Source organism: Fragaria vesca, linkage group LG2, assembly GCF_000184155.1.
Source record: "Fragaria vesca subsp. vesca linkage group LG2, FraVesHawaii_1.0, whole genome shotgun sequence".
Taxonomy (NCBI): Eukaryota; Viridiplantae; Streptophyta; class Magnoliopsida; order Rosales; family Rosaceae; genus Fragaria; species Fragaria vesca.
This window is the reverse complement of record NC_020492.1, coordinates 612,095-637,597: the sequence shown is the minus strand read 5'-3', so window position 1 is coordinate 637,597 and position 25,503 is coordinate 612,095. Positions and strand designations below refer to the sequence as shown.

Below are 25,503 nucleotides of genomic sequence, written 5' to 3'. Positions count from 1 at the left end.
AACTTCCACCTCAAATTTCTCCTTACCTAGCTCAAGAGGGAGGGAGCTGTTTGGAGGGTTGTTGCACGGGAGGAGGGCTACAAAACCGTACCAAGCTTGCCCGGATTGGTGGCCGGAGGAGGAAGTTCCGGCGAGAAACCGATTCGGCAGTCGGAGCTTTCGGGTGGCACCGCTCTCTCACGGCGGAGCTAGGGCTCCTCTCACCGGTCTAGAAATGTTGCTGGGAGGGAGACCGACCGAACGGGACCGGTCCGGCGGCGAACGGAGGTCGGACGGCGGCGGGAGGACAGCCGGAAAACCGGGCAGCGGGAGGCTCGGGGAGAGGAAAAGAAAAGAGGGAAGAAGAGAAAGGGAGGAGGAAAAGAAATGGGTTGGGCCTCCACCGGTCCAACCTATATCAACCCACTTCCAAAAAATAAAAACACCCCGAAAAAATAATACCCGAATAAAAAATTACCTTTTACTAGCTAAAATTTACCATTTTTACCGTCGTCGTATTTTCCTCATACTAATAATCCTCCGCACATAATCGTCCCTGAAACCCCTCTAGGGACCAATTAAACTATTTACTCAATGATCGAGACGGTAAAATTCTTATTATGATCAGGCTAGTAAATAAGGTAAAAATATAAGGGTCGGGATGTGACAGTTCTTTACTTCAATTATATGTCAACAATGGCTGTATATGTGATGCACGTCGCTTGTTTGATAAAATGTCCCAAAGAGATTGTGTATCATGGAATGCCATGCTTCATAAATATGTTAAAAAGGGGGAGTTCAATAATGTTGTTGGTATATTAGTGGAAATGAGAAGCAGTGAAATTAAGGTTAATGCAGTGACATTTCCTTATATAGTAAAGTAGGTGCAAAACGCCCTACTATTCATAAGGACCCTGTGAAATTATGTGTTTGTCCCTGTTATATGTTTATTCACGGTTCTGCCATTCCACTCATATATCCAAGTATCCAACCGCTTCATCTTCGATGTCTATTTTTGTTTCACTCTCCTAAGTCTCATCAGTGGCTTCAGTCTAGAACAAAGCTCTCGCCCTCCTTTGCTCTCTTTATGCTCCCAGAAAATAATAAAAAGAAGCTTCATGAAGAGACTTCATGATTTCGATCCGATCTGATTGAATGTTCTTAAACCCACGGTTAGGCGCGGGCAACCTTCCTAGTTTTCTTGTGTTTTGTTTGTTTGTGCCTCGGAAGCAACGATTAGTTTTGGTACTCAACTTCACAGGTTAGTTGTTGCTTATGGGTCAAATGTCTCACAATTAGTGGGTCTTAATTTCAATTTCAACGAACTCAACGAGAGCGAGATCGAGAGTGAAAGAGGGAAAGAACATAAAGAGATGGGATAATACCTATGACTATTCCACTAGACTCACAATAGACTCTATACCATATACCTCAGCACAAAGATTTTAATGTTTTGAGTTTGAAAAGCTTCAGTTCCAAGGCGAACCCTTGGCGTTCCCTCCTCACAAGATCGAGGAGGAACTCCTCCTCCTGGTCTAACCAGGATAGGGCGAAAGCCCTATCGAGGTTGACACAAACCTCACCGCAAAGCGGGGAAGCAGGTCTCCGCCGCGATGGTCTCTTCTTTGAGACCAGTGGAGGTGGTGAAGGAGTTCCGAACTCCATCAATACCAAATCAAAAAACGCAAAAAACTTAGAAACCAAATCAAACAGAAATATGATCGTACCCAAAACTAAACCAAAGCAAAAGCAGAAGAACAAAATAGAGCGTGAGAGCAAGCAGCGAAAGAGCGAGATAGAGAGAAGCGAAAGAGCGAGAGCAGGAGATCGATAGCGGAAGAGGAGGAGGAGTAGGAGCCAGATACGCCTACTTAAGGAGGAGGGGACGCATATTAGTATGCGGATGGTAACGTATGGCACATGTATTGTATTTGTATGGTACGCGTATTGTGCGCATCACTAGTATGCACATTCCCATAGATACGATTTTATTATTTGTTTTTATTATTTTAAATCAGATCATATGTGTGTGTCTTGACCATGGCACACTTTCACGATCAAATCTAAATCGAAAGAATAATACCAAAACAATTAGTACGAAAAATAAATAAATGTATTGCTAAACAAAACCCATTTACCAAACAGATGCTAGAGAATTAAAGAATACCTCTGGCTTTTCTTTTTTCCTTTGTAAGTGAAGTCTATTTGCTCTGCTTGATAACGACAAAAGAAAAAAAAAATGATATAGACGCACCAGCTTCCCCCCACATTGCATATTAGTTGATTACATTAGAAAAAGAAACATAGGAGACATACCTGGAACCAATCAATCCGATTCGTTCAAAAAATATATAAACTGACCATGAAGGTATCTAACAGATTCAAAGACATTCCCAAACAAACATTCCCAATTCAGAGATAGTAATTCAAAAAAAAATCTTTGATGGAAGTTGAGTTTCAGTAAGAAATCAAAATTGAAAAATACATAAACAAAGAAATCGTAAAAGTTGATAATACCTTCAGTTAGATTTGTTAAAGTGGAACGACGTGAATTGTCATGGTTTGTCCCCACTAAGTCTCATCTTGATCCCAATATACTTAAAGTATTGAAGTGATGAGATCACATACTGTAAATATGTCTACAAGGATTGATGTCCTATCAAGAGGATATGGCGGGACCGAAAAGAGATGGTCTTGGCGCCATCATCATGGATGGTGATATGGTGACGCCGTAATGTGGCAACATGGTGTCACAGACTTTTTGGCTACCTAGCTCCCCGAAGGAAGGAGGGAAGTCCGTGTGTGACTCCCTAGATCCCAAAGGAAGGGAGGAGGCCTTTAGGTTCAATAGTTTCTCGCACTAGGAAGAAAACGAACTTGGCACAATCCTGATCTATCGATCAGTAATACTCAAATCCGTCTCATCAAGTCTGAATTATGATTATCATTGGGGGCCGCCTTAATGTTAAATCCAATCCATATAAAAATCTCTACAAGTATTACACTAGTGTACATAAGGATGTGGGATAATGAGTCTATCGAACCACACTTCGTTGATAAATCAACGTAATATATTGGTCTAATGGAACAATACGATCCAAAACAAAGAGATAGGTCCTTGGGCATGTGATTGGGCATGTGATGCCGATACCGCAAGTGTAAACCCTATCAAATATGTCTTTGTTAGAAAACGTAATGAGAACAAGAGCTTAGACTCACCTTATGGCGCAAGGTCTCGCACTAATACGCACTCAGATCGACTACGATGAGATACGCTCTCGTAATGGATGTCATTGCACTCCACTATTTTATCAGTTTGATAGTTTCTGAATAACTGAATATGCACCCTATGAATGTGGTCATAATAACATCTTTATGGGATCAGAGATATACATGAAGGTCTTGAATAGACTTCATTCATCCAAATCAAGTGGCTCCAGACCATAGGAGCATGCGTTTGTGAGAGGAGTTGGAATGCGAGTTGGAACACACACTAAGTAACTACTTGACTGGGAAATGATACGGTGAATTATGCATTTGCGTGTTCATTCCAGATTTACATGGACTCTTGAGTCTTGATGGACTAAAAGATGCCAATATGTATCAAACATCTGAAATTAAGAATGAAAAAGATCTTGGGAAGACACAGTCTTGAAAAGGCACTCGAGGACCGTATTGATGATGATTTTCTATCAATCGGCTTAGACACTTTAATGAAAGTAAGGCCTACACACACTCCCATGAATAGTCAAAGTCTTTACTCTAAAGAGTTATCTGTTTCTTCTAAAGAAAGATGACAAAGAAAAACTTGACCTTTCATTTGCTTTGAAAAGTTATAAAGCTGAGTAGAGCTCTGCGCCCACACAACGCCAATAGAATGACATGAGGACATCCTTTCAATACTTCAAAGTATTTGGGCTTATTCAATCCCTATAGAATACAACATGATAGAATGAACGCTATCCACTCAATCGCTAGCTATGCATAATGAAAGATGCATCAAAAGCGAAATCAGAAAATCTGTATTTTCTGAAAAGCCAACTTCAATGAAACCTTGTGAATAGCTCGGGTCGAACCAGGATGTGTGTAATATATGGTTGGAAAGGTATGGATGTCTACTTTCCATAACTGTTTCCTAGTGAAAGTTATGGCTGTTTTAGTCCTCGACGGTCATGGTGCGCGAGAATCTGATTTTCAATGCGAACTTATGTTTTGAGTCCTTGAGCAGCATTCTCCTCCAGATCAATGTGTAAAAGATCATAATGAGGACAATACGACATGATGTAGTTAATCATTGTCCGATGCAACATTTGAAGACATGTTAAAGAGCATTGATATGCTAAGTTATCTAAACTCTTATGATTGAAATAAGAATCACTGGGAGGTGCAAACTTCAGGGAGAGTCTTGCGCATACATGTCATTATCAAATGTGAAGGGTGTGGTTGTGCTCCTTTTCCTTTAGACTAAAACTTTTTGTCCCACTGGGTTTTTGCTTGGCTTTAAACGAGGCAATATCGTATGCACCGCATGTCACATGCAGAGATCATTGCTCAAACATGAAGTTGTTCATGTATGTGTTTGGTTAAGGTTAATCACTACACATGACAGACTTGTTTAAGTCTTTGCCTAAATATACTTTTAAGAAACATGTGAAAAACATTGGAATGTGCTGTTTATCAAGTCTTTCCGATTAAGATACTTATCAGAGGAGTATCATATGATTAAGTTCGATCTCAATGAAGTAATTGGTGCGTTAATTGTACTCTTTTGTCATTTGACCAAGGTTTAGTTTTTCCCACAGTGTTTTTGTTACTTAACAAGGTTTTGACGAGTCAACACCGTATGCACTCATTAGCATGAAAACGCGTGGCACAAGAGGAGTGTTGCAGGAATATTCCACATGTGTGTGTTTTGGTCTAATACTAATTAAACAATGAATCACGATTCTGTATAGAGATTAGGATATCAAAGATATGTTTCCGTATACAACACCTTATGGTGCTATGTAATCCTTATATAAAGGCTCCTATCAATGAATAAGATGATAATTATATTTTTTCTTTACTATTTATCATTCTCTCAATAATTCATCATGAAACATTTATTACCTTCTATAAATCGTTTATTACCTTCTTATACATTATTTGGGGGTGTTATGATAATATTTCATCGTTATTGCTCTCTAATAAAAAAATTATTGACCCGGAGTAGAAGCTTATTGCCCCTAGTAAAACTTTTAGTGAGTGTGTGGAATGGTTCCGACAAGGGCTGGTGAAATTTTGATTACTTTTAAAAAAATCTGACGAAATTTTCTCTCTTTATGCATGTTTAAGGAGTAAAGACAAAATAATCCTAAAATAATATTATTTGTTAAAACTTTAAGTAAAAATTTGTTCATTATTAGTACTAAATAAGTTGTTAATTAACTCAAAAAGGTAAAACACAACGCCCACCGTGGGGCTCGAACCCACGACCACAAGGTTAAGAGCCTTGCGCTCTACCAACTGAGCTAGACGGGCAGATGTCGAATCAAGTAAGAAGCAGGAATAACACTATATGTTGATTTGAAACAGCTGCTTTAGGATTCTCACTTTAAAGCAGTGTCCTCTGAGTCGAGAGTAGCACACCATACTGTTGTCTTACTCCTCTCGCTTCCGAACATGGCGGCTGCACACCTTACCTTCAACCCTCCATCCTCCTTCTCCAAACCCCTAAACCACTCTCTCCCCCGCAATCCATTTTCCCGAAACTCCATTCTACCCTTCAAACCCTCCCTTAAACCCCTCCTCCTCAAAGCCGTCCTCACCCAAGAAGCCCCTCAAACGGTGCCGTTTAAGCACTGCTTCTCCAAATCCTCTGATGGGTTTCTCTACTGCGAGGGCCTCAAGGTCCAGGACGTCATGGAGTCCGTGGAGAAGCGCCCTTTCTACCTCTACAGCAAGCCCCAGATCACCCGAAACGTTGAGGCCTATAAAGACGCCTTGGAGGGTTTAAAGTCTGTTATTGGGTACGCCATTAAAGCCAACAATAACTTCAAGATTTTGGAGCATTTGAGGGGTTTAGGCTGTGGTGCTGTGCTCGTTAGTGGGAATGAGCTCAGGTTGGCTCTTCGAGCTGGGTTTGACCCAACTAGGTAAAACCTATTCACCCATATGTAACTTTCGTAGCTTTTTAATCAACTGAATGTCAATGTGTGCATCTAGTGATGTTTTTTTTTGACTGTGACTTCGAGTTGATGCTTGAATAATAATACATTGAGCAGGTGTATTTTCAATGGGAATGGAAAGTTGTTGGATGACTTGGTTTTGGCTGCCCAAGAGGGTGTCTTTATCAATGTCGATAGTGAGTTCGACTTGGAGAATATTACCACCGCTGCGAGAATGGCTGGCAAGAGGGTCAATGTGCTACTTCGAATTAACCCGGATGTAGACCCTCAGGTATATACATTGTGAAGATTTCCCATACTCATAGCCTTTAGGAAGTTAGACATATCGAATGCGTAGAGTGTTTTTGAGCAAGATTAGGACTTCAAAATATATTATGTATCTGAAACACATTATTGTGTTTTGCGATATTCATGCTGAAGCTCTTATGATATGAAGGTGAACTCTATAATCACATTTTCTGATTTTTTATTTTTTTATGTTTTAGGACATGCTTGATGTGCATTATATGTGCCACCCTTAGCACCCCTAATCCACTAGTTTCTCCAACTTCACTATTTCTTAGATGTTGGTTTTGATGTTCTCCATAATAATGGGTTTGACTGTTACATTAATCTTAATCTAATATATTTGATTCATGTGTTATTCTCTTAGGTCCATCCTTATGTATCCACTGGAAACAAGAATTCCAAATTTGGTATAAGAAATGAGAAGCTGCAATGGTTTTTGGATGAGGTTAAGAAACATCCTGATGAGCTAAAACTTGTTGGGGCCCATTGCCATCTTGGATCCACCATTACAAAGGTACGATTATGACTCTGTGTTCATGTACTCTTATAACTTTAGATAATGTTTCAACTAGTATGTTTACAAATCTGTGCTTGTATGGTAATAAAATCATAGCCAAAAGTAGATGCCACTAATGTACCTTATGGTAAGATAATTTGTTCTTTTGTTTTTCTTTGTATTATCAGGTGGATATATTTCGAGATGCTGCAGTTCTTATGGTTGAGTACATTGACAAGATCAGAGATCAAGGTTTTGATGTTAATTACTTAAACATTGGTGGTGGTCTTGGGATAGATTACTATCATACTGGTGCTGTTCTTCCAACACCCAGAGATCTCATTAATACTGTGAGTATCATTTTTTTTAATCTTGTTTTTCTCATTGAAGTATGCAATCGTCTGTGCCTCTGTGTGCACATACTTCACTTGGTGCACCTTGCAATCTCGATATAGAATGTTGAGCCTATGCATGGCAGTTGCTTGCACATGTATAAAATGAATGAAGAGTACTATGAGTAAATCCCTGTCTTCATAATCTTAAAATAGATTAGTTGTCTGTCATCTGTAATTTTTTGTTGTGCAAGCTTCTTAAGTGGTACCAATATATCAGGTTTTATATTTATCTTTTTTAACTCTTACAATCTCTTTTGAATATCCTGACTGAATTAGTAAAGAGGCCTTGATACCTTGTGGGTATTTAAAATAAAATAAAACAACTAGCAAAGCTTACTATCTTGATGATGATTCCCTGAAGCTTATCAACGTTAATGTTGATGGTTTAGGTTTGGGAGGTGGTCCTATCACGAGACCTAAATCTTATCATTGAACCCGGAAGGTCACTTATTGCAAATTCTTGCTGTCTGGTCAACCGAGTAACAGGGGTGAAAACGAATGGCACCAAAAACTTTATTGTGATCGATGGAAGCATGGCTGAACTCATTCGTCCCAGTCTCTATGATGCTTATCAAGTAAGTTCCAAGTTTATTACACTAATGTTGGATTAAAATTCTTTAGCAATGGCACTTAGATTTTCCAAAGTATCAGTAAAGATAAAAGTAAGCCATGTGTTGGATCTTAGAGCATATTATCTGCATTGCGTAGTTTTCATTTGGTTGATTTGATGGATCTTTCCACTTTGTATAAAGCTGTTATCAGCTTTTGCATCATTACTCTAGGTTTCTGTCTGGTGCTATTACTTTAGATGTAGCTTTTAAGAATCATTGAGTTATTATATGAAGACTTGTAGCTCCAGTGGCAGTGAGCATTTCCTCACATCCAGAGCTGAGTTTGAAACCTTCCATCCCCCTTTGACACTTTGTCACCCTTCATAACACATGACAGATTTATGTTTTGGGGCATTTGCATAGGAACTTCAGAACAAATTTTAATTCATCTTATGAACAAAACTTGACTAAAAAATTATGATAATTGCACGATAATTATTGCACTCAATAGTGTCTTTTAGACTATCTTTTTTGTTTTTAGTTTGAATCACAATTGACTATTGGCATTTGCTTGCAGCATATTGAACTAGTTGCTCCTGCACCGCATGAAGCTGAGATTTCTACTTTTGATGTGGTTGGTCCTGTCTGTGAGTCTGCAGATTTTTTAGGGAAGGAGAGAAAACTTCCAACTCCTCCAAAGGTAAATTGTTATTCTTTTGAAGGGAAAATCAGGGGATATTTTCTCATTTTATGTTGTATGTTTGGGAGCAAATGACAATAATTTTCGCAGGTGTTGTGTTTTGGAGCTTTCCTTTAGATTTCAATGCTTGATTTCTGAACTTGAGTTTCCTATTGCAGGGAGCTGGTCTGGTTGTTCATGATGCAGGTGCTTACTGCATGAGCATGGCCTCGACTTACAATCTTAAAATGCGCCCTCCAGAGTATTGGGTAAGGAATTCTGATTGAAAACTGTCTCTACAAACCGATACTGACATCTATGCTCTTTCCAAAAACTAGTCTTTTGAAGCCCCTACTTATTTCTCTGAGCTTTTACAATAATTCCAGGTTGAAGAAGATGGATCAGTGTCAAAGATCAGGCATGCAGAGACATTTAAAGATCATATGAGATTCTTTGAGGGTCTTTGATTGCGGGAGCTCAGTAGTCAGGCAGCCCGTTAAAGGGACTGGATTTTATTTATGTTTGTTTTGTTTCTTCTTTCCTGTTCTTTTATAGTTTTATGTCGCCTCTGTTTTCGCACTTGACTCGAGTTGTCATCTATGGAAGCACTGAATCATCTAGTGTCCTTTATATGCTTCACCAAGAAGATGAAATTTATGGAATTTCTAGTTGCAGATAACATTGGAGCGTGTTCAATATAGATGTTCCAGTTGCACCAGCTGCAAGTAATGACATTAATTATGATTAATTACATAAAGCTACTTTCAGATTGCTTACAAGTGGCGTTGCATAACATATAGGTTAGTTGATTCGCTCAGTTAGGTTTGTTGTTAGTGTCAAAAGGGATCTTTTGTTGATAGGTTTGCATGTAAATGAAGCTTTTTCATTACACCTTTTCCCAGTCCTTAGTGGATATATACCAATTCTTAAAAATCTAGTTGACGAGTAGTTGTAAAATCTTGATGGAGGTGAATTTCAGTACCATTTGTCATGGAGTTGTAGAACAAATTTCAGTCCAAGAATTAGAGTCAAGAGGAAGAACCACTTTCTGTTACGTTATTTTGCTTGAACAGCCAAATGCATGTCTGGATTGTGATAAATCACCAATGTGGCCTCAAACTGAAGCTTACTCAAGCTTCAACGTGGTTTGCTGCCAGGACAGGCCAAGAGAACTCGGCTTGGAGTTGGCAGCGAGCGCCACATAATGCTGCTAGACCAAAGCGGCTAGAGTTTGGGAGGAAGCTAGATAGGTGGCGGAGAGCCAGTTTTCTCGTTTTTATTCTCAAGTCTCGAGTCTTTGTGTCACCAAAATGTACCTTAATATAACTAAAGGAAAAAAAAAGTTCAGGTGATTGGAAATTTAGAAAGAAAAGAGGGAAATTTCTCTATAAACGATGTGTAATAAACTGTACAAATCTTATTCGTTCATAGAATCCTCGCATTTTTGATAAAATCATATATTAACTTAGTGTCTAAATATTTACACATCATGCATAGAAAATTCTTCTAAGAAAATAGTGGGAAAAGCAGGGGTATTTGAGCACAATGCGAGTTTGGCGAAAACAACAAAATGCCACAGCATTTGCAGTTAATTTCAGTTGTTCCTCTTTTGCCCCTCAACCCCTCTCTCTTTTCTTCTCAGTCCAACACTCCACTGTGACACAGAGAAAGAAAAGAAATTTTAAATACACACCCCTAATATCTTAATACACATTCCTTGCTTAATACACCACCTATCAAGTTTTTTATTTCAGTATTATACTTAATACACATCCTAAACTGCCTAAAATGCCCTTAATTTATGAAATATTCCATTTATTTAATATAATTAATATATATTTACTATTTGGTATCTCTTTTTACATATTATTTCGTCTAATTTTTCCTAGAAATTTTTGGTTATCATCATTCAATTTATAATTAAATGATTATTGTTATATCCTAACTCCAAATCACCAATACAAGTTTTCAAAATTCACAAGCTAGTAGAACTGTAGAAGTACGGTAGCTATTAAACATAACTAGCTAGTTATTTATGTGATAAAATATGTCATGATAAAGATGCAGTAGATAACAATATGATCTACAAGATCAAACTAAAGCTAATACATATAAAAATAAAAATAAAAAAAAAGACAACCCAAATGAATTATGGAGAAGAGTTGAGTTTAGAGGAGAAGACATGTTTTTGACGATTTTAGGGTAGATGATTGAAAATAATATTTCTAGTGTGATTTTTTTTTTTTTTAAATAATAGATGTTTGTTTTAATCATTTAGCTTACCTATAAAATCTCAATAGAAACATAAAATAATAGAGATGTGTATTAAGAGATTAAGGCTGTGGATTTAAAATTTCTCGAGAAAAAAAGAGAGTGAACAAGAAAAAGAACTCAACAGCGACAAGGAAAGCTCCTCCTCCCTCCTCTTTTTCTCTTTTTTTTTTTCTATATTATTTTCCTTTACCATAATTCGATTCTACTCTATCATTGCCCCCCAAAGTTCGCATTAAACCCTAATTCCTAAGTCTCTTGCCTCTCCCCACCCCTCCAAAATTTCGCTCTTCGCTTCGAGATCGGTCAGTTCCTTCTCGCATTTCAATTTTATTCCCAGTATTTTTTATTGGGTGATTTTATTGTTTCTATTTCATCTCTGATATTGTGGTGGGTTTATTTATTTTAATTTTATGATGAGAAGTTGTTGAAGAATTTTTGCATTTTGTTTTTTTTGTTGACTTTTGCATTGGGTTTAGGGTTTGGTTTTAGTATTAGGGAGTAATCTGTACTGTGATGAAGCTTTAGAATGAGTTTTAGTGTAGGCAATCCTGAGATGCTATTGATTTTTCCTGAAAAGTGATTTCAAGGAGGCCTATAATAACAACTGTTAGGATTATAGGAGCGCATTCTGTAGCTTTCATTTGAGCTTTCCCCAATTTGAAACCCTTCCCCCAATTTCATTTGAGCTTTCCCCGGAACCCCAACTCCAAATCAGAGTTTGGTTATCGTGGTCTTCTGCCGGGTGCTTTGCTCTGGTTGTCTTCCTGACGGGCGGTTGCTGAGTCAAAAATCTGAATTCGGTTTCTGCTTTCCATCAAGGCGCAAGGTGCGTGCTGTAAGGGGGGTCACATTGCAGGGTGATGACGATGATGATGACAATTTCCTAGCTAGCTCTGTTTCGCTCCAATTTCAGAGACTATTGGTAACCACTTTTCAGATTTAGTCAGCTCTTTCACTTAGATTCGTGTGAAGTCTCTCTATGGTCTCTGTTGTTGTGCTCCAATTCATCAGTTTTTCAATTTCATTTTTCTTATCAAAGTTTGTTTGCCGTCAACCAAAAATAGAAAGAGTGTTAGAGGTGTTTGTGCAAGAAATTTGTAGATGAATGATTGAGAATATATGCAGTGCAGTATGGCTTCCAAATATCCAGTTTAGAAATTCAGTTTTTCAGTTTTTCAGCCATATAAAGAAGTTTCAGATTAGAATTATCATCATCATTCTTATGAATTGCTTGCTGCCATGCTGCCATGATTGATTCGACTATGCTGCCTCATTGTTCCGCCGCAACCAACATGTTCAGTCAACCTACAAGGTTGTTGGGTCTTCTGATTTGGGATGTTAGCCTTGTAATTATTTTCTTTCATGTAAATTGGCTATTGTTGTGTAGTATGTTCCTTCCAACCATAATGCTTGTTGCCAGGCATATGGTTGAGGGACGTTGTTATGATTATAGGAGTAATATCGAGAGGGTTGTTCAGTCATTTTGCTATTCAACCTAGTTATAGAATCTCTTGTAACCTTCACTTTCTAATCAATGAGAATAGCAACCATGTAGCCTCCAAGCTCTTCCAACGTTTCCATACTTTCCAGCCTTTTCATTTTCAATAATTCCATCATTCCTTTCAACAACAATGCAAAATTTCATCAAAAAGAACAGATTTTTTTTGGTATTAGTGTTGCTAGCACCGATTTTATCTTGTTGGTGCATTTTGTATGGTTATAGGAAAAATTAGATTGGGTTTATTTGGAATTAGATTATCAACATACAGGCTAGTATTTGTTCTTAGTTTCATTTTTATGTACCTTTTCTTTTCAAAGGATTTTATGCACTATCCCTAATCTCTTTTGCTGGCTTGATTATCCATCCATATTGTACTCGTATTTTAACATTTGTCTTAATATTGTAGGCTTTGCCGCACTTCCAGAAAAATTGGCTGTGCGGTCCTCGTTTGAAGTTGCTATCTTTGAGTTTGTGTCGTTCTTTGTATTCAACAATGGCTGGTGAAGTAGTGACTGCAAATGGAAATGGAAACGGCAACGGCAACACCCAGCTAAATCCACAGAGGACTTACCAAGTTGTTGTGGCTGCAACACGACAAATGGGTATTGGAAAGGATGGGAAACTACCTTGGAGACTGCCTTCTGATCTCAAGTTCTTTAAGGAGGTCACTGTGACCACATCAGATCCTGGAAAAAAGAATGCAATTATAATGGGTAGAAAAACATGGGAGAGCATTCCCCCTGAGCATCGGCCTCTACCTGGACGCCTTAATGTTGTCCTGACTCGTTCTGGGAGTTTTGATATTGCTACTGCTGAGAATGTTGTCATATGTGGGAGCATCGCCTCTGCTCTGGAGCTGTTAGCTGCTTCTCCTTACTGTCTGTCAATTGACAAAGTGTTTCTCATAGGAGGTGGCCAGATATTGAGGTATAATTTTGTTGTTACTTTGGTAGTGAAACCATTTTCTTCTTTCCTTTCTTATTCATATGAACATTTATGTATCCAGGGAAGCTCTCAATGGGCCTGGATGTGATGCAATCCACATTACAGAAATAGAGACCAACATTGAATGCGACACTTGTATCCCTGCAATTGATTCCGCAGTTTTTCAGCCATGGTATTCATCATTTCCCAAGGTGGAGAATAGCATTCGTCATTCCTTCACAACTTATGTACGTGTGAGGAGTTCTGAAGTTGGATCCCTTTGTGAAAACAATGATCTGAACTGTAATAGTAGGTCAGATTCCATTAAAGAGGTAAAGAAGTTCCCTTTCCTCCCCAAGATGATCTTTGAGAAACATGAGGAGTACATGTATCTAAATCTGGTTCAAGAAATAATCTCAGATGGTACTTCTAAGGATGATAGGACTGGGACTGGTACTTTATCAAAATTTGGTTGCCAGGTAATGTCAAGCTGAAACTGAAAAAAAGAAAAGAAGAGAGTTTATTTTCCTTTTAAAAGTCCATTGAGTAAATTCTGTTAAGGTATAGTTACATGTTTTCCTTGTATCTCCACAGATGCGGTTCAATCTGCGCAGAACTTTTCCTCTTCTAACAACCAAGGCATGCATATGTATCTTCTTAGATCTTTATTTTATTCCTGTTAACCTACACGTAGTCAGTAGTTGTATGCCTCTGTTATAAACTGGTTTCATCTTTCATGAAAATGAATTGAAACCATTTTTCTCCTTGCACAAAGTTACAGTATTGGAATTCTCTTTTTATCTCAATATAGTATTGACGTATATTGTGATCATTTGGTTCTTAGAAAGTATTTTGGCGAGGGGTTGTTGAAGAACTTCTGTGGTTCCTCAGTGGTTCAACCAATGCAAAGGTATTACTCTCCTTTTTTGAACCTTTTAAACCATATATATTGTTTTCCTTCTTTCATATACTTTACGTCATCTTAATGGGACTATCTTGAAGCAAGTTGGTTTTGCTAGTTTGAGAGCTTGATTTATCTATCAAAATGTGAGAATCTGTACAATATTTTGCTAGAAGTGATGACTTATTGTGATATTTCAGTCAACCATATCTTGGATTATGCCTATAGATTGTGAATTAAGAGCTACTGAAAGGTTGACATTTTGAAGTTCTTGCATTTTAAATCTGCTCTTATTTAACTTGGAAAAGGAATCATCTATTTGTATTTTAAACAAATAGCCGCTACCTTGCTAGTCTCTAAATGCAAAGTAATTAATGTAGTGGTTAAAGAGAATTTAATGCAAAGTAATTAATGTAGTGGTTAATATGATATGCACAGGTTCTTCAGGAGAAAGGCATTCACATATGGGATGGAAATGCATCTAGAGACTACCTTGATAGGCAAGTATTGTACTTCCCTCATCTGGGTGTTTGTGTGTTTATGATGGCAATTTGTTTTCTGCAGTTTAATAGGACATTTCTGTTTTCTGTTTCAGCATTGGTTTAACTGGCAGGGAGGAGGGCGACTTGGGACCGGTATATGGGTTCCAGTGGCGACATTTTGGTGCCAGGTTGGTAAACTTCTTTTAGTTTTCCAGTAATGAAGTCTAACTTCAGGTCCACCTAATTCTCTTTCGAATAATAGGTACACTGACATGCATGCTGACTACACTGGCCAAGGATTTGACCAGTTATTAGATGTTATTGACAAGATAAAAAATAATCCTGATGATCGACGGATTATACTTTCAGCTTGGAATCCTTCTGATCTCAAATTGATGGCCCTCCCACCTTGTCACATGTTTGCTCAGGTTTGTGACGCAATCAAGTACCAATTTTGTTTCTTTATCATAACCCTTTTTGGTTTATTACATTCATCTATCTTGTCTTTGCAGTTCTATGTTGCCAAAGGAGAGTTATCATGCCAAATGTACCAGCGTTCTGCTGACATGGGCCTGGGCGTGCCATTTAACATTGCCTCATATGCGCTTCTGACATGCATGATTGCTCATGTTTGTGGTATGCATTCTCTATGAAACTCTTTATTAGTATTTGGTTAGATCTTAGTTTCTGACCATTGTGTTCATTGGCCACCCGGAGGATTTTGTACCTTAATTCTAATGTTGTCTACTTATATATTGTCTTCAATACCATTTTGTGTTCTGCAGATCTTGTTCCAGGTGATTTCGTTCATGTTTTAGGGGATGCTCATGTTTACCGCACTCATATCAGGCCTCTAGAGGAGCAACTTAAGAAACTGCCCAAGCCTTTTCCAGTAAGTGTAATAAGGTTACACAAATGATCTGGTTCTTCTCTCATTTTCACCCATACTGTTCTTTTACATTCGCATACTTCCATTTAAATGCAGATTTTGAAGATTAATCCTGAGAAAAAGAATATAGATTCTTTTGTGGCTGCTGATTTCGAACTCAGTGGTTATGATCCTCATGAGAAGATAGAAATGAAAATGGCTGTGTGAGGCTCTCTCAAATTTTCAGCAGAGAGCTCAAAATTTTTCTTTATTAGCGGCCAAGTCTGCTCTTAATTATAGGTAAGGACCTGACTTTGTTCTGCCTTATAGGAAACTTCTACATGTATTCACAAATGCTGGACCAAATTGTTTGTAGGCTAGTGTTTACAAATGCATATCTGCTCTTCTAATTAGTTGGCACTGCAGAGTTGATTATTGTGTCTCTATAGTTATTGTCGTCGTTAGAGTGTTAGTATGGTGCCTTGTGTGTTTGTTTGGCTAGTGTCACTGACAAATTGAAGAATAGGAAGGAAATGAAGCAGGCAGCCCTCTTGTGCCAATTACATTTTTCCATAAGCTTGAAAGAATTTAGTTGAATTGAAATTTGTTTAGTCCTTGTGGTTTGAAGTCGACATCTGTTTAGTCTTTATGGTTTTATTTTAATCTGAATTGTCCTTAAAGTCATAATTTTTCATCCAAATAGTCATTCCGATTCATTTTCTCAGTTAAAGGCCATAAGGACTATTTGGATGAAAAATCTTAACTTTAAGGACTATTCAGATTAAAATGAAACCATAAGGACTGTTTGGATGAAAAATCGTGACTTTAAGGACTATTCAAATTAAAATAAAATCATAAGGACTAAACAGATGTCGACTTCAAACCACAAAGACTGTACAATATTTTACCCAATTTAGTTTAAGAACCATTTTTATTCTTCAAGTTTATGAATTATTATGAGACTGAATCTTTGTATATCATGTTTCAGGCGCAGGAAATGGAGGTTTATGTTGTGCAGAGTTAATACAATTGAATAACTGCTAGTGGGATATATACTTCAAGCTTTGCATCAGTAGTAATTAACTGGGAATCCTTTAGTTCCACATTTATGTGGTGGTTCTAAGGTGATTTAGGGTACTTGAATTTTTCCCCGTGCCTTCTGAGCTTGCTTTTCACTTTCACTGTTTTCTTATGGGCAGTGGCCATCACTTTTCTATGACTAAAATACTATACAGTGTACTGTGGTGTACTGTTTTAAGAAAATGGAGTTGGATCACATTGACTTGTCTTGAAGTCTTGATGCATTATTTGTCCTTCATGTTTTAGATCAAAGGACTGGTCAAGTATTATGATTGTTAGCAGGTTTCTATTATTGCCTTTTTGCTGGAGGGCCTCGTGGGTGTTGCTTTTAGGTTTAGGGTTGGGTAAGCCGGTAAGGAAAGGTGAATGGTTTGGGTCAGGGAACAGGGAAAGCTTACATAAACACTTCTGATGATTTGATTTGCATACTTGTTCTGCTTTTCATATTCGGGTGAATTATGGGTGAGGAAAGGTGAATGGTTAACATCAGGGTGTAAAATTGAATTAACCTCCACATTACCACATATACTGGTGCTGCGATTGGGCTGAGCATGAATCGAAATAAGATACTCCGATTCGATCCATTCATGCACCTTAATCTGTCCAATACTAGCGATTTTTTTTTTTAGTTTTTCATCAGTTCAGAATTCACACATGTAAATCAAACCCAAAAACAACCGAACTGTCATAGAGATGATCAAATCATAGGATTTGTTCTTGGTACAAGTGTGTTTCGGTGCACAAAAGAATTTTCGGACTTTTAGCATGTAAAATGAAAATTGAAAAAAGAAATATAACTAGTACACACTATTAAGAATCATTGGCTGTACTCCAACGGTCCAATCAAGGATTAAAATCTCTGCGATATATCCGATATATCTTCCGATATCTCTCTTTTTTTAAGGACCGATATATCTTTAGGGGTCAATATCTTATCTTCCACCGTATCTACGATATTTCCTCGATATTTAGGAAATATCCTCAAATATCACCGATATTTAGGAAATATCTCCGATATTGAGGAAATATCTCTGACATTTATGATATTTTCGATATATCACCGACATATTAAAAAAATATCTGTAAAAAATTGAAATGTTATCCGGAAGAGAAGTAACTAATTCCCTCGAGGTATATCCCAATGACGAGTGGTGGTCTCGACTTGAAACTGTAACTGCCAATGGAATCAACGTACAAAGGGTATTATCTGAAGAAATTGTTGGAAACCCAGAAGATAATTTAGACAGTGATGATGCATGGGGCGGCATAACAACTCCGGATAGTTCAGATGATGATGAAGATGGTGGAAGTGGAAAAGGTGGTGGAAATACTGGCACCGGGTTTGTATATGGACAATCTTCTACAGTTTGTGGATTGAACAATTTTTCATCTGAAGAAAATTACGATCATGCCTCCTATGATCATGGTTATAGAAGTACTAGGTATGGAGCGCAAGAGGATACCATGTATGAGAGGAGGACTAGAGGTCCAAATGATGATCAAGATGTTGCTTCAGTTGCGCTAAGTTTTGATTCTATCAGTTTAGGTAGTGGGACTGGAACCTCAAATGAATCCCAAGAAGGCAACAATCAATATGGCTATAATCCATGTGCGGAAGTCAGTGATCAGTCATCCAGTTTCCATCATCCTTACTATCCACTTATAGGGGAAACAATCGGCAGCTCCAAAGACATATATGATTATCATATTTAACACTACAATTTGTACTATATGAGTCATATGTCTTGGTCTGATTATTGTACTTTTGTGGATCAGCGTGTCTTATGACTCTTATCAACAACCTAGATTCTTATTCTGGATGTAGATGAAGTTGATATTTGTAATATTTATATATAAATCTAATAAATTAAATATTTCAGAGAAAAAAAAAATTTCTTCCCAAAATACCGATATTTTTCCCGGGTTTCCCCGATATATCCTCGATATATCCGAAATCTCTCTGTTTTAACGGACCGATATATCTACCGATACCGATATTTTAATCCTTGGGTCCAATCACATACATAAAGGAACCTTTAGACCCCAGCTGTGCTCCTCATACTTTCCAAGTCTTCGAGCTCTGTTCACTTGTTCAGTACTTAAGATATCTGTATATGGCTTCTATGAACAACCAAGAAGCCTCCTCTTCTTCTGCTACTTCAGATTTCATCCCTTATTCATGGACATATGATGTCTTTCTGAGTTTTCGTGGTGAGGATACACGCTTTGGTTTCACAGGCCATTTGCACAGTGCTCTGCTTCGAAAGGGAATCAACACCTTCATAGACAACGATCTTACAAGAGGTGAGGATATAGCACACTCGCTTCTCAAAGTCATTGAAGAGTCAAGGATCTCTGTCATTGTGTTCTCCGAAAATTATGCATCCTCAAAGTGGTGCTCGGATGAACTGCTTCACATTCATCACTGCAATGAGTCGAAGCAACAAATGGTGAGGCCGATCTTCTACAAGGTGGATCCTGCTGATATAAGATACCAGAAAGGCAGTTATGGTGAAGCATTGGCTAAGCATGAAAGGAGATTCCCAGATAACTTGGAAAAGGTAAGAAGATGGAGGAGAGCACTCACAAGATCAGCAAATTTGTCTGGCTGGCATTACAAGGAGCATGAGTAAGTATATTTATCATTTATTTACTACTGGTAATTTCCATTCTGTTATACTAGTTCATAGTACATAGATAGAAAATCCCTAAATGTACAAAATCCTAAACCATCAATAGTGTGATTGAACCAAAATCCAGCTGACTGCATAAATTTTAGGAAGAGAGAAAGTACAATCTATAAGACTATAAATGCAAGTGGAAATTGCAGGTAGAATAAGTGGATACTGTCATTTTAAATCTGTACCTTATTCTTGGTGACATTTGAAGGGGTTGAACGGAAACAGAAATGTTGAGTAACAAACAGAAATTCAAGATTTCAAGCAGAAACCAACTAAACAAACAATCAACTTGGTACATTTAGAAAACATCACCAGTAGCCTTAAATATATAGTTGTAAAGAGCTTAGAGATGACATAAGGTAGTTTCTGTTTATACATATATAGCTTTTAGTTGTTAGTTATTATGTCTTTTTTCTTATATTCTTTGCATTCTCGAGTCATAAATTCGTCACTTGTGTTTAACTGGTAGCTATGAATTCACATTTATTGACAACATAGTTGAGGAGATCTCACTCCAACTACTCAATGAGACATACTTGGATGTGGCTGAGTATCCTATCGGCAGTGGCGGAGCCAGCCCAGTCTTGACTGGGCTGGAGCCTAGGTGAGAATCCAAAGCCTGGAAAAACATCTACACCATGCTCAAATGCATAATGTTTATTCTTTGGCAGATTCCATACCAGATACATAATATGAATTCTGTTTCATAAATTGAAGTTTGAAGTCACCGGGTCGGGATCGTCAAGACGAAGCTATAGCCGTAGGTAACTGTGGCTGATAATGGGTGAATTAATCAGGTTAGGTTTGCTGGTTGGTGAAGGATCTAGTCATGAGTTTTAGTTTCTCTCTCTAGCACCATCACTCAGAAGAGAAAGAGAAAGAATTAGTCTGCTGGGATTACTTATGGAGTTATGGTGATTGGGATTCAATGAGATTTTGGGGTGTTGGTGTTTGAGTCTTTGAGAGACAAGGTTGAAGGCTCTAGCGAAGAGACTCCGAGTATGGTAACTGAGAATTGTTTGGGAAGAGAGAGACGAAGATGAACACAGAGAGGCATCTATAGTTGAAATACAGCTTTTTTGTTATTATATTTATGTGAGTTTGACTAAAAATTATTATGGTCGATAAAAGTTAATCATAGATCTCTTAAACCCCGCTACATCTTATAAGAAGTTTTACGGTCTCGTTTTTTAAGATTTAGTTAGATTTTTTGTAAAAATTTCTCGCACAATACGTCAAGATTCGTTAAAATTTTTTTAGTGTTACAATTAGCCCGGGTAATAATTTAGCCCTGACTCCGTCACTACCTATCGGAATAGATTCTCGTGTCCAGGATATTGATCAACTTTTAAGTGTTAGTGGAAATAGTCATTGCATAATCGGGATATGGGGATCTCCTGGAATAGGAAAGACGACGATTGCCAAAGCTGTGTATAACTCAATTGCACATAGATTTGAAGGCAGATTTTTTTTGGAAAATGTTGGAGAAAAGTCAGAGTCACCTGAAGGCCTAGTTCAGCTACTAGAGACTCTCCTTGTCGAGATTCTAGGTGGCCCACACTGGAAGTTAACTAGTGTTGATAAAGGAATCATGAAAATTATACAGCGCACCCGGGTGTATCCACCGTCCATTTTGACCCGCCAAAAAAAAAAAAAAACGTAGAGATAGTACGGGTAGCGCCGAATAGGCTCTCAAGGAATCAATGCTATAAAGCAAAGGTTGAGAAATAAAAGGGTCCTCATAGTTCTTGACGATGTGAATAAATTGGATTGGCTAAGCAAATTAGCAGGAGCTACTGGTCTATTTGGTGAGGGAAGTAGAGTCAGTTTAACTACAAGATATAAGGCTTCACTAACTAGTCATGGGATCAAGTTAGTATATGAAGTCAAGAAGTTAGAGGACCAACAAGCGCTTGAGCTTTTCAGTTGGCATGCCTTTGGGAAAAATGAACCTCCAAATGAGTATGTTGCACTTGCTAGTCGTGCGGTAGACTATGTTCAATGCCTTCCGCTAGCTCTGAAAGTTTTGGGTTCTCATCTTGGTACTCTTCAAACCATAGATCGTTGGCAAGCTACATTGGATAGCTATAAAAGTGCCCCTTATAAAGAGATTCAGAAACCATTCAGAATATGTTTTAATGCATTGGAATATGAAGTGAAATAAGTTTTCCTTGACATCGCATGCTTCTTCAACCATAAAGAAAAAGAATTTTTGCTAGAAATACTAAAAGATGATGATGAACTTGATGTTGTTGAGAATTATCTTGATGTACTCATACAAAGCACCCTCATAAGTATTGATCGGTTCAAGAGGATTTCAATGCATAATTTGCTAGAACAAATGGGTAAAGATATAGCTCGCCAAGAATCTCTTGAAGCTGGAGAATGCAGGAGAGTGTGGTTCCACAAGGATGTGTTTCATATTCTAACCGAAAATTCTGTGAGTACAATAATGGAACCACTTGCATTCTTAATTAGTACAATAATCATTGCTGTCATTACTAAACTTTAAAATACTTGCATTCTTAGTTACTTGGTAAAGGAATGTCATTACTAATACCATCGCTTTTTCCATACCAGGGAACCCATAAAATTGAAGGTATCATAGTAAAGTTCCCCAAACCAGTTGAGATACCCTTGAATGCTAAAAGCTTCTCAGGCATGAGAAATCTCAAGTATTTCATAAACTGTAATGCATGCCTTTCTGGATACGTGGATTATCTTCCCAATAGATTGAAGTTGATTGATTGGGGTAGGTGTGAGCTGAAATCATTTCCGTCGAATTTTCAACCAAAGGAACTTGCTGTGCTCAATATGCCTTACAGTTGCATCACACAGCCGGGAAAAGGATTGGTTGAGGTACTTCATACTCATTTCATCTCTTGTTATTTTGAATAAAATTGGCACCCTGATTGGAATCGCGAAACTGTCAATTAGCTTCCCTTTTTCTTGTTTTAGCCAACTTAGACCTATAACTTTTCCCTTCTCCAAAAAAAGACCTATAACTTTTCAAAATAGCTGGGCTACTGTACATTTCATCAGTGTTAGCGTTCCATCCATCTATTTGTTTGAAAAGGCCAATTCATGCAGATGGTTGGAAGTAGGGTGTGCATATACAATTTCGCTATTTCAATTGGATAAGTTGAGTTGCAAATTTCTTTAATGGATATCATTTAGATTATTAACTCTATTTATGCTTTGTATCACAGCATTTGACTAAGGTGACGTCTCTAAACTTTGACAACTGCAAATTCCTGAAAAAGGTCCCCAACTTATCTGGAATCCCAAACATTAAGTCCTTGCATCTAGGTCAATGTACAAGTCTAGTGGAGGTTGATCCTAGTGTTGGATTCCTTGAAAAACTTGTCACATTGGACCTTAATCGATGCTCTAACCTGACAAAATTTCCGACAAGAGTTTGCTGGAAATCTCTAGAAGATTTGATTCTTCTTGATTGCAAAAGGCTCAAGAAGTTCCCGGAAATTGTGGACAAGATGGAAGCCTTAGATGTCATGCAATTGAGTGGTACTGGCATATATAAAAGAATTGCCATCATCAATTCGATACCTCACTGAAGTTTCATACATAGGTCTGGATAGATGTCAAAACCTTACAAGCCTTCCAAGCAGTATTTATGAGTTGCAAAATCTTGATCATCTTGGTCTTAACCACTGTCCAAAACTTCTCACTCTTCCGAGCAAGATGACATCAGAGGTTTCATCTAGTGCAGAATCACTGCCTTTGGCACTCACGTATTTATCTTTCAAAGGGTGCAATTTATTATCAGACATCGATTTATCTGTTGGTATTCATTGCGTGTCCACATTAAAGAATCTTGATTTATCAGGAAGCAGTTTTGTTAGCCTTCCCAGGGGCATTAACAAATTTGTCAACTTGGAGTCTCTTAAATTGTGTGGTTGCAAGAGGCTTTGTGCGATTTTAGAACTTCCACCATTTACAAGATTCATAGAAGTGGCTGACTGCATATCATTGGAAGCATTTTCGCTGTTGTCAGATATACTGGAGTATAAGGACGCACAAATTGTTTATAAGATGGACTTGTCTAATTGCCATAGACTTCTTGATTCTTTGCGCTTGGACGTGTCGAAAGTCGCAAATGTATTACTGAATGAGGTATTTCTCTGCTCCGCTCCCCCTGTCTTACCTATGTACTGTTTATAACTCTATCTTAATTGCCTGTAAATAGGATGGCACATGATATAGTTACCATTACCTTTCTGTGTTACAGGTGGAGTACTCTTTGTTTGAGGTTTTACTTCCAGGAAATAGAGTTCCGAAGTGGTTTAACTATCAGAAGGATGTAGGCGTTGTTGTTGATGAAGATCAAAGGCATCCCATATGCGAAATATTGATTGAAATCCCTCAACATTTCATATCATTGGATGCAGGATTGACTCTATGTGCTGTATTTGAAATCACAGAGAAGTTTGGTGGTTATTGTAATTTTGGCACCACCGTTGAGATTAATGAAATTTCCATGGAGTTAGATGATGATTGTTTTATCAAATCAAGTGAGGTACGGTCAGCTCATGTCTGGCTAAAGTATATTCCATTAGCTGCTGGCATCAAGTCGAGGTTGAATGAAGAGAGGCCATCAATGTCTTATATGTGTCGGGTTGTCTTTCACCACATGCATGGCAAAGGTTTGCTGTATACAAGCTGCGGGGTTCATCTGGCTGGTATGCCACGTGATGGTGCTGATCAAGATGAAGAAGATGTCAGTGATCGTCGTCATGAGCAAGAGCAATCGATCTCCTTGTCCATTGAATCAACAAATCCTCCAAATGATAACCATGATTACGAAGATGAAGATGAAGATGATGACGACGAGGTGTGTAGCTGCTTCATCTGGACACGCTTCCTGACCTGCTGCTCCGCACAAAATTAGGAAAACTACACCCATGGATAGTCGTCTACGCTTGCAGCACTAGAGGGTTAATTATGGTCTGTTGGACTTATATCCTTCTGTAACTGTTTGGTTTCCGGTACTGTTGGCATACCGTAAGATGAGAGACACTTCAAATTCATTGGTGAATTTACAGGCACTCATTCCCTGCAAATAAGTTACTAACCAAATTTCAATTTACAAATACATCTTTTACACATTATCTTACACAATTACGGACTAAAAGTTACAAATCAGGACAAATTAATGTTCACATGTCATCTGTCACTATGTATTTTATCAGAATACCCTTACTACATATTATGCTGCGAAATGTTCTACTGCCTTGTCTAGAGGTGCTACTACCTGCTACTGCCTTCCAACTCTCCCACATGTGCTACTGCCCTCCGACTATTTCAAGCTGCTTTGAACTTGTCTAGAGGTGCTACTGCCCTCCAACTAGCCCACATGTGCTACTGCCCTCCAACTCGTTCAAGCTGCTAGGTCCAGTGGTGACACTGCACTGAATGTCGCCATGTTCTGCTACTGCCCTCCAACTCGTTCAAGTTGCTAGGTCCAGTGGTGATACTGCACTGAATGTCGCCATGTTCTGCTACTGCCCTCCAACTCGTTCAAGTTGCTAGGTCCAGTGGTGATACTGCACTGAATGTCGCCATGTTCTGCTATTGTTAATCAAGTTCGATATGCTACTATACATTTCCAATTTCTGTTACTATGTATTTGTACTTGTCGTCTTCAACGATTTGATGTCCTTCCTTTGATTCACACACAAGTCCTTCAATTTTTTCACACTTCAATTTGTCTGCATGCAATTGCGAAACGATCTCCTTCTCATTATCATCACACATATTCTTCTTGAATTTGATTCAATTCAAAATCCCTAATTTAAAAATTCGTCCTCACAATCAAAACCTAAATCCCTTCCACCTACTCAAGACGACGACAATCAATTGAATTCCCCTTCCACCCTCAAATTCGTCTCCACCTCATTCACCGACACAAGCTCTCTGTTCTCACCTTAACTTCGCCGTACCTGCATTGTCGTCCTCTCGCTGACAGCCGATCGTTGAGAGTCTGTGCTTCGGAGCAATAGGGCGGCGGATTCGACCTTGCTCTCACCTACAACCACCACCATAAGTCCTCAAGGAGACCTGCTACCCAGACCTCCGCCCGTGATGATGAAACGAACGGCCTGATCTGTCGCCGACATTAGTGATGAGGGCGGTCGACTCCGTGGAACTAATCGACAAGAGAGAGGCGGCTCGCCGTCGGAGATGAAGCCACGATGATGAAGGTGGATCAGATCGAGC

The 25,503-nt window shown here is 38.3% G+C and overlaps 4 protein-coding genes and 1 non-coding gene across 5 annotated transcripts in view; 4 read left to right on the top strand and 1 right to left on the bottom strand.

The window, feature by feature from the left end:
* Window positions 1-5,426: 5,426 nt before the first annotated feature.
* TRNAK-CUU lies at window positions 5,427-5,499 on the bottom strand. The gene has a single exon. It is a non-coding gene; the product is annotated as a tRNA-Lys (tRNA).
* A 107-nt stretch (window positions 5,500-5,606) lies between these two features.
* Window positions 5,607-9,347, top strand: LOC101310759 (diaminopimelate decarboxylase 2, chloroplastic-like). The gene is made up of 8 exons (XM_004289586.1): window positions 5,607-6,113; window positions 6,243-6,417; window positions 6,799-6,948; window positions 7,119-7,280; window positions 7,715-7,900; window positions 8,454-8,576; window positions 8,735-8,824; window positions 8,942-9,347. Exons 1-8 carry the CDS (start codon window positions 5,641-5,643, stop codon window positions 9,020-9,022), a joined length of 1,440 nt encoding a protein of 479 aa, XP_004289634.1. The 5' UTR covers window positions 5,607-5,640; the 3' UTR covers window positions 9,023-9,347.
* A 2,206-nt stretch (window positions 9,348-11,553) lies between these two features.
* On the top strand, window positions 11,554-16,780 carry LOC101310472 (bifunctional dihydrofolate reductase-thymidylate synthase-like). The gene is made up of 12 exons (XM_004289585.1): window positions 11,554-11,751; window positions 12,737-13,257; window positions 13,337-13,733; window positions 13,849-13,893; window positions 14,099-14,164; window positions 14,594-14,655; window positions 14,751-14,825; window positions 14,900-15,065; window positions 15,150-15,273; window positions 15,423-15,529; window positions 15,623-15,805; window positions 16,494-16,780. The coding sequence occupies exons 2-11, from the start codon at window positions 12,824-12,826 to the stop codon at window positions 15,731-15,733; spliced, it is 1,587 nt and encodes a 528-aa protein (XP_004289633.1). The 5' UTR covers window positions 11,554-11,751; window positions 12,737-12,823; the 3' UTR covers window positions 15,734-15,805; window positions 16,494-16,780.
* A 1,896-nt stretch (window positions 16,781-18,676) lies between these two features.
* On the top strand, window positions 18,677-19,339 carry LOC101310174 (TMV resistance protein N-like). The gene has a single exon (XM_004289584.1). It carries the CDS (start codon window positions 18,700-18,702, stop codon window positions 19,216-19,218), a length of 519 nt encoding a protein of 172 aa, XP_004289632.1. The 5' UTR covers window positions 18,677-18,699; the 3' UTR covers window positions 19,219-19,339.
* Window positions 19,340-22,936: 3,597 nt separating this feature from the next.
* LOC101314625 overlaps window positions 22,937-25,503 on the top strand; it is a 10,189-nt gene continuing 7,622 nt past the window's right edge. The window contains exons 1-2 of the mRNA XM_004291958.1: window positions 22,937-23,400; window positions 23,516-24,118. Coding sequence (XP_004292006.1) covers window positions 22,969-23,400; window positions 23,516-24,118 — 1,035 coding nt within the window. The 5' untranslated portion in view covers window positions 22,937-22,968. The remainder of the gene's footprint in view (window positions 23,401-23,515; window positions 24,119-25,503) is intronic.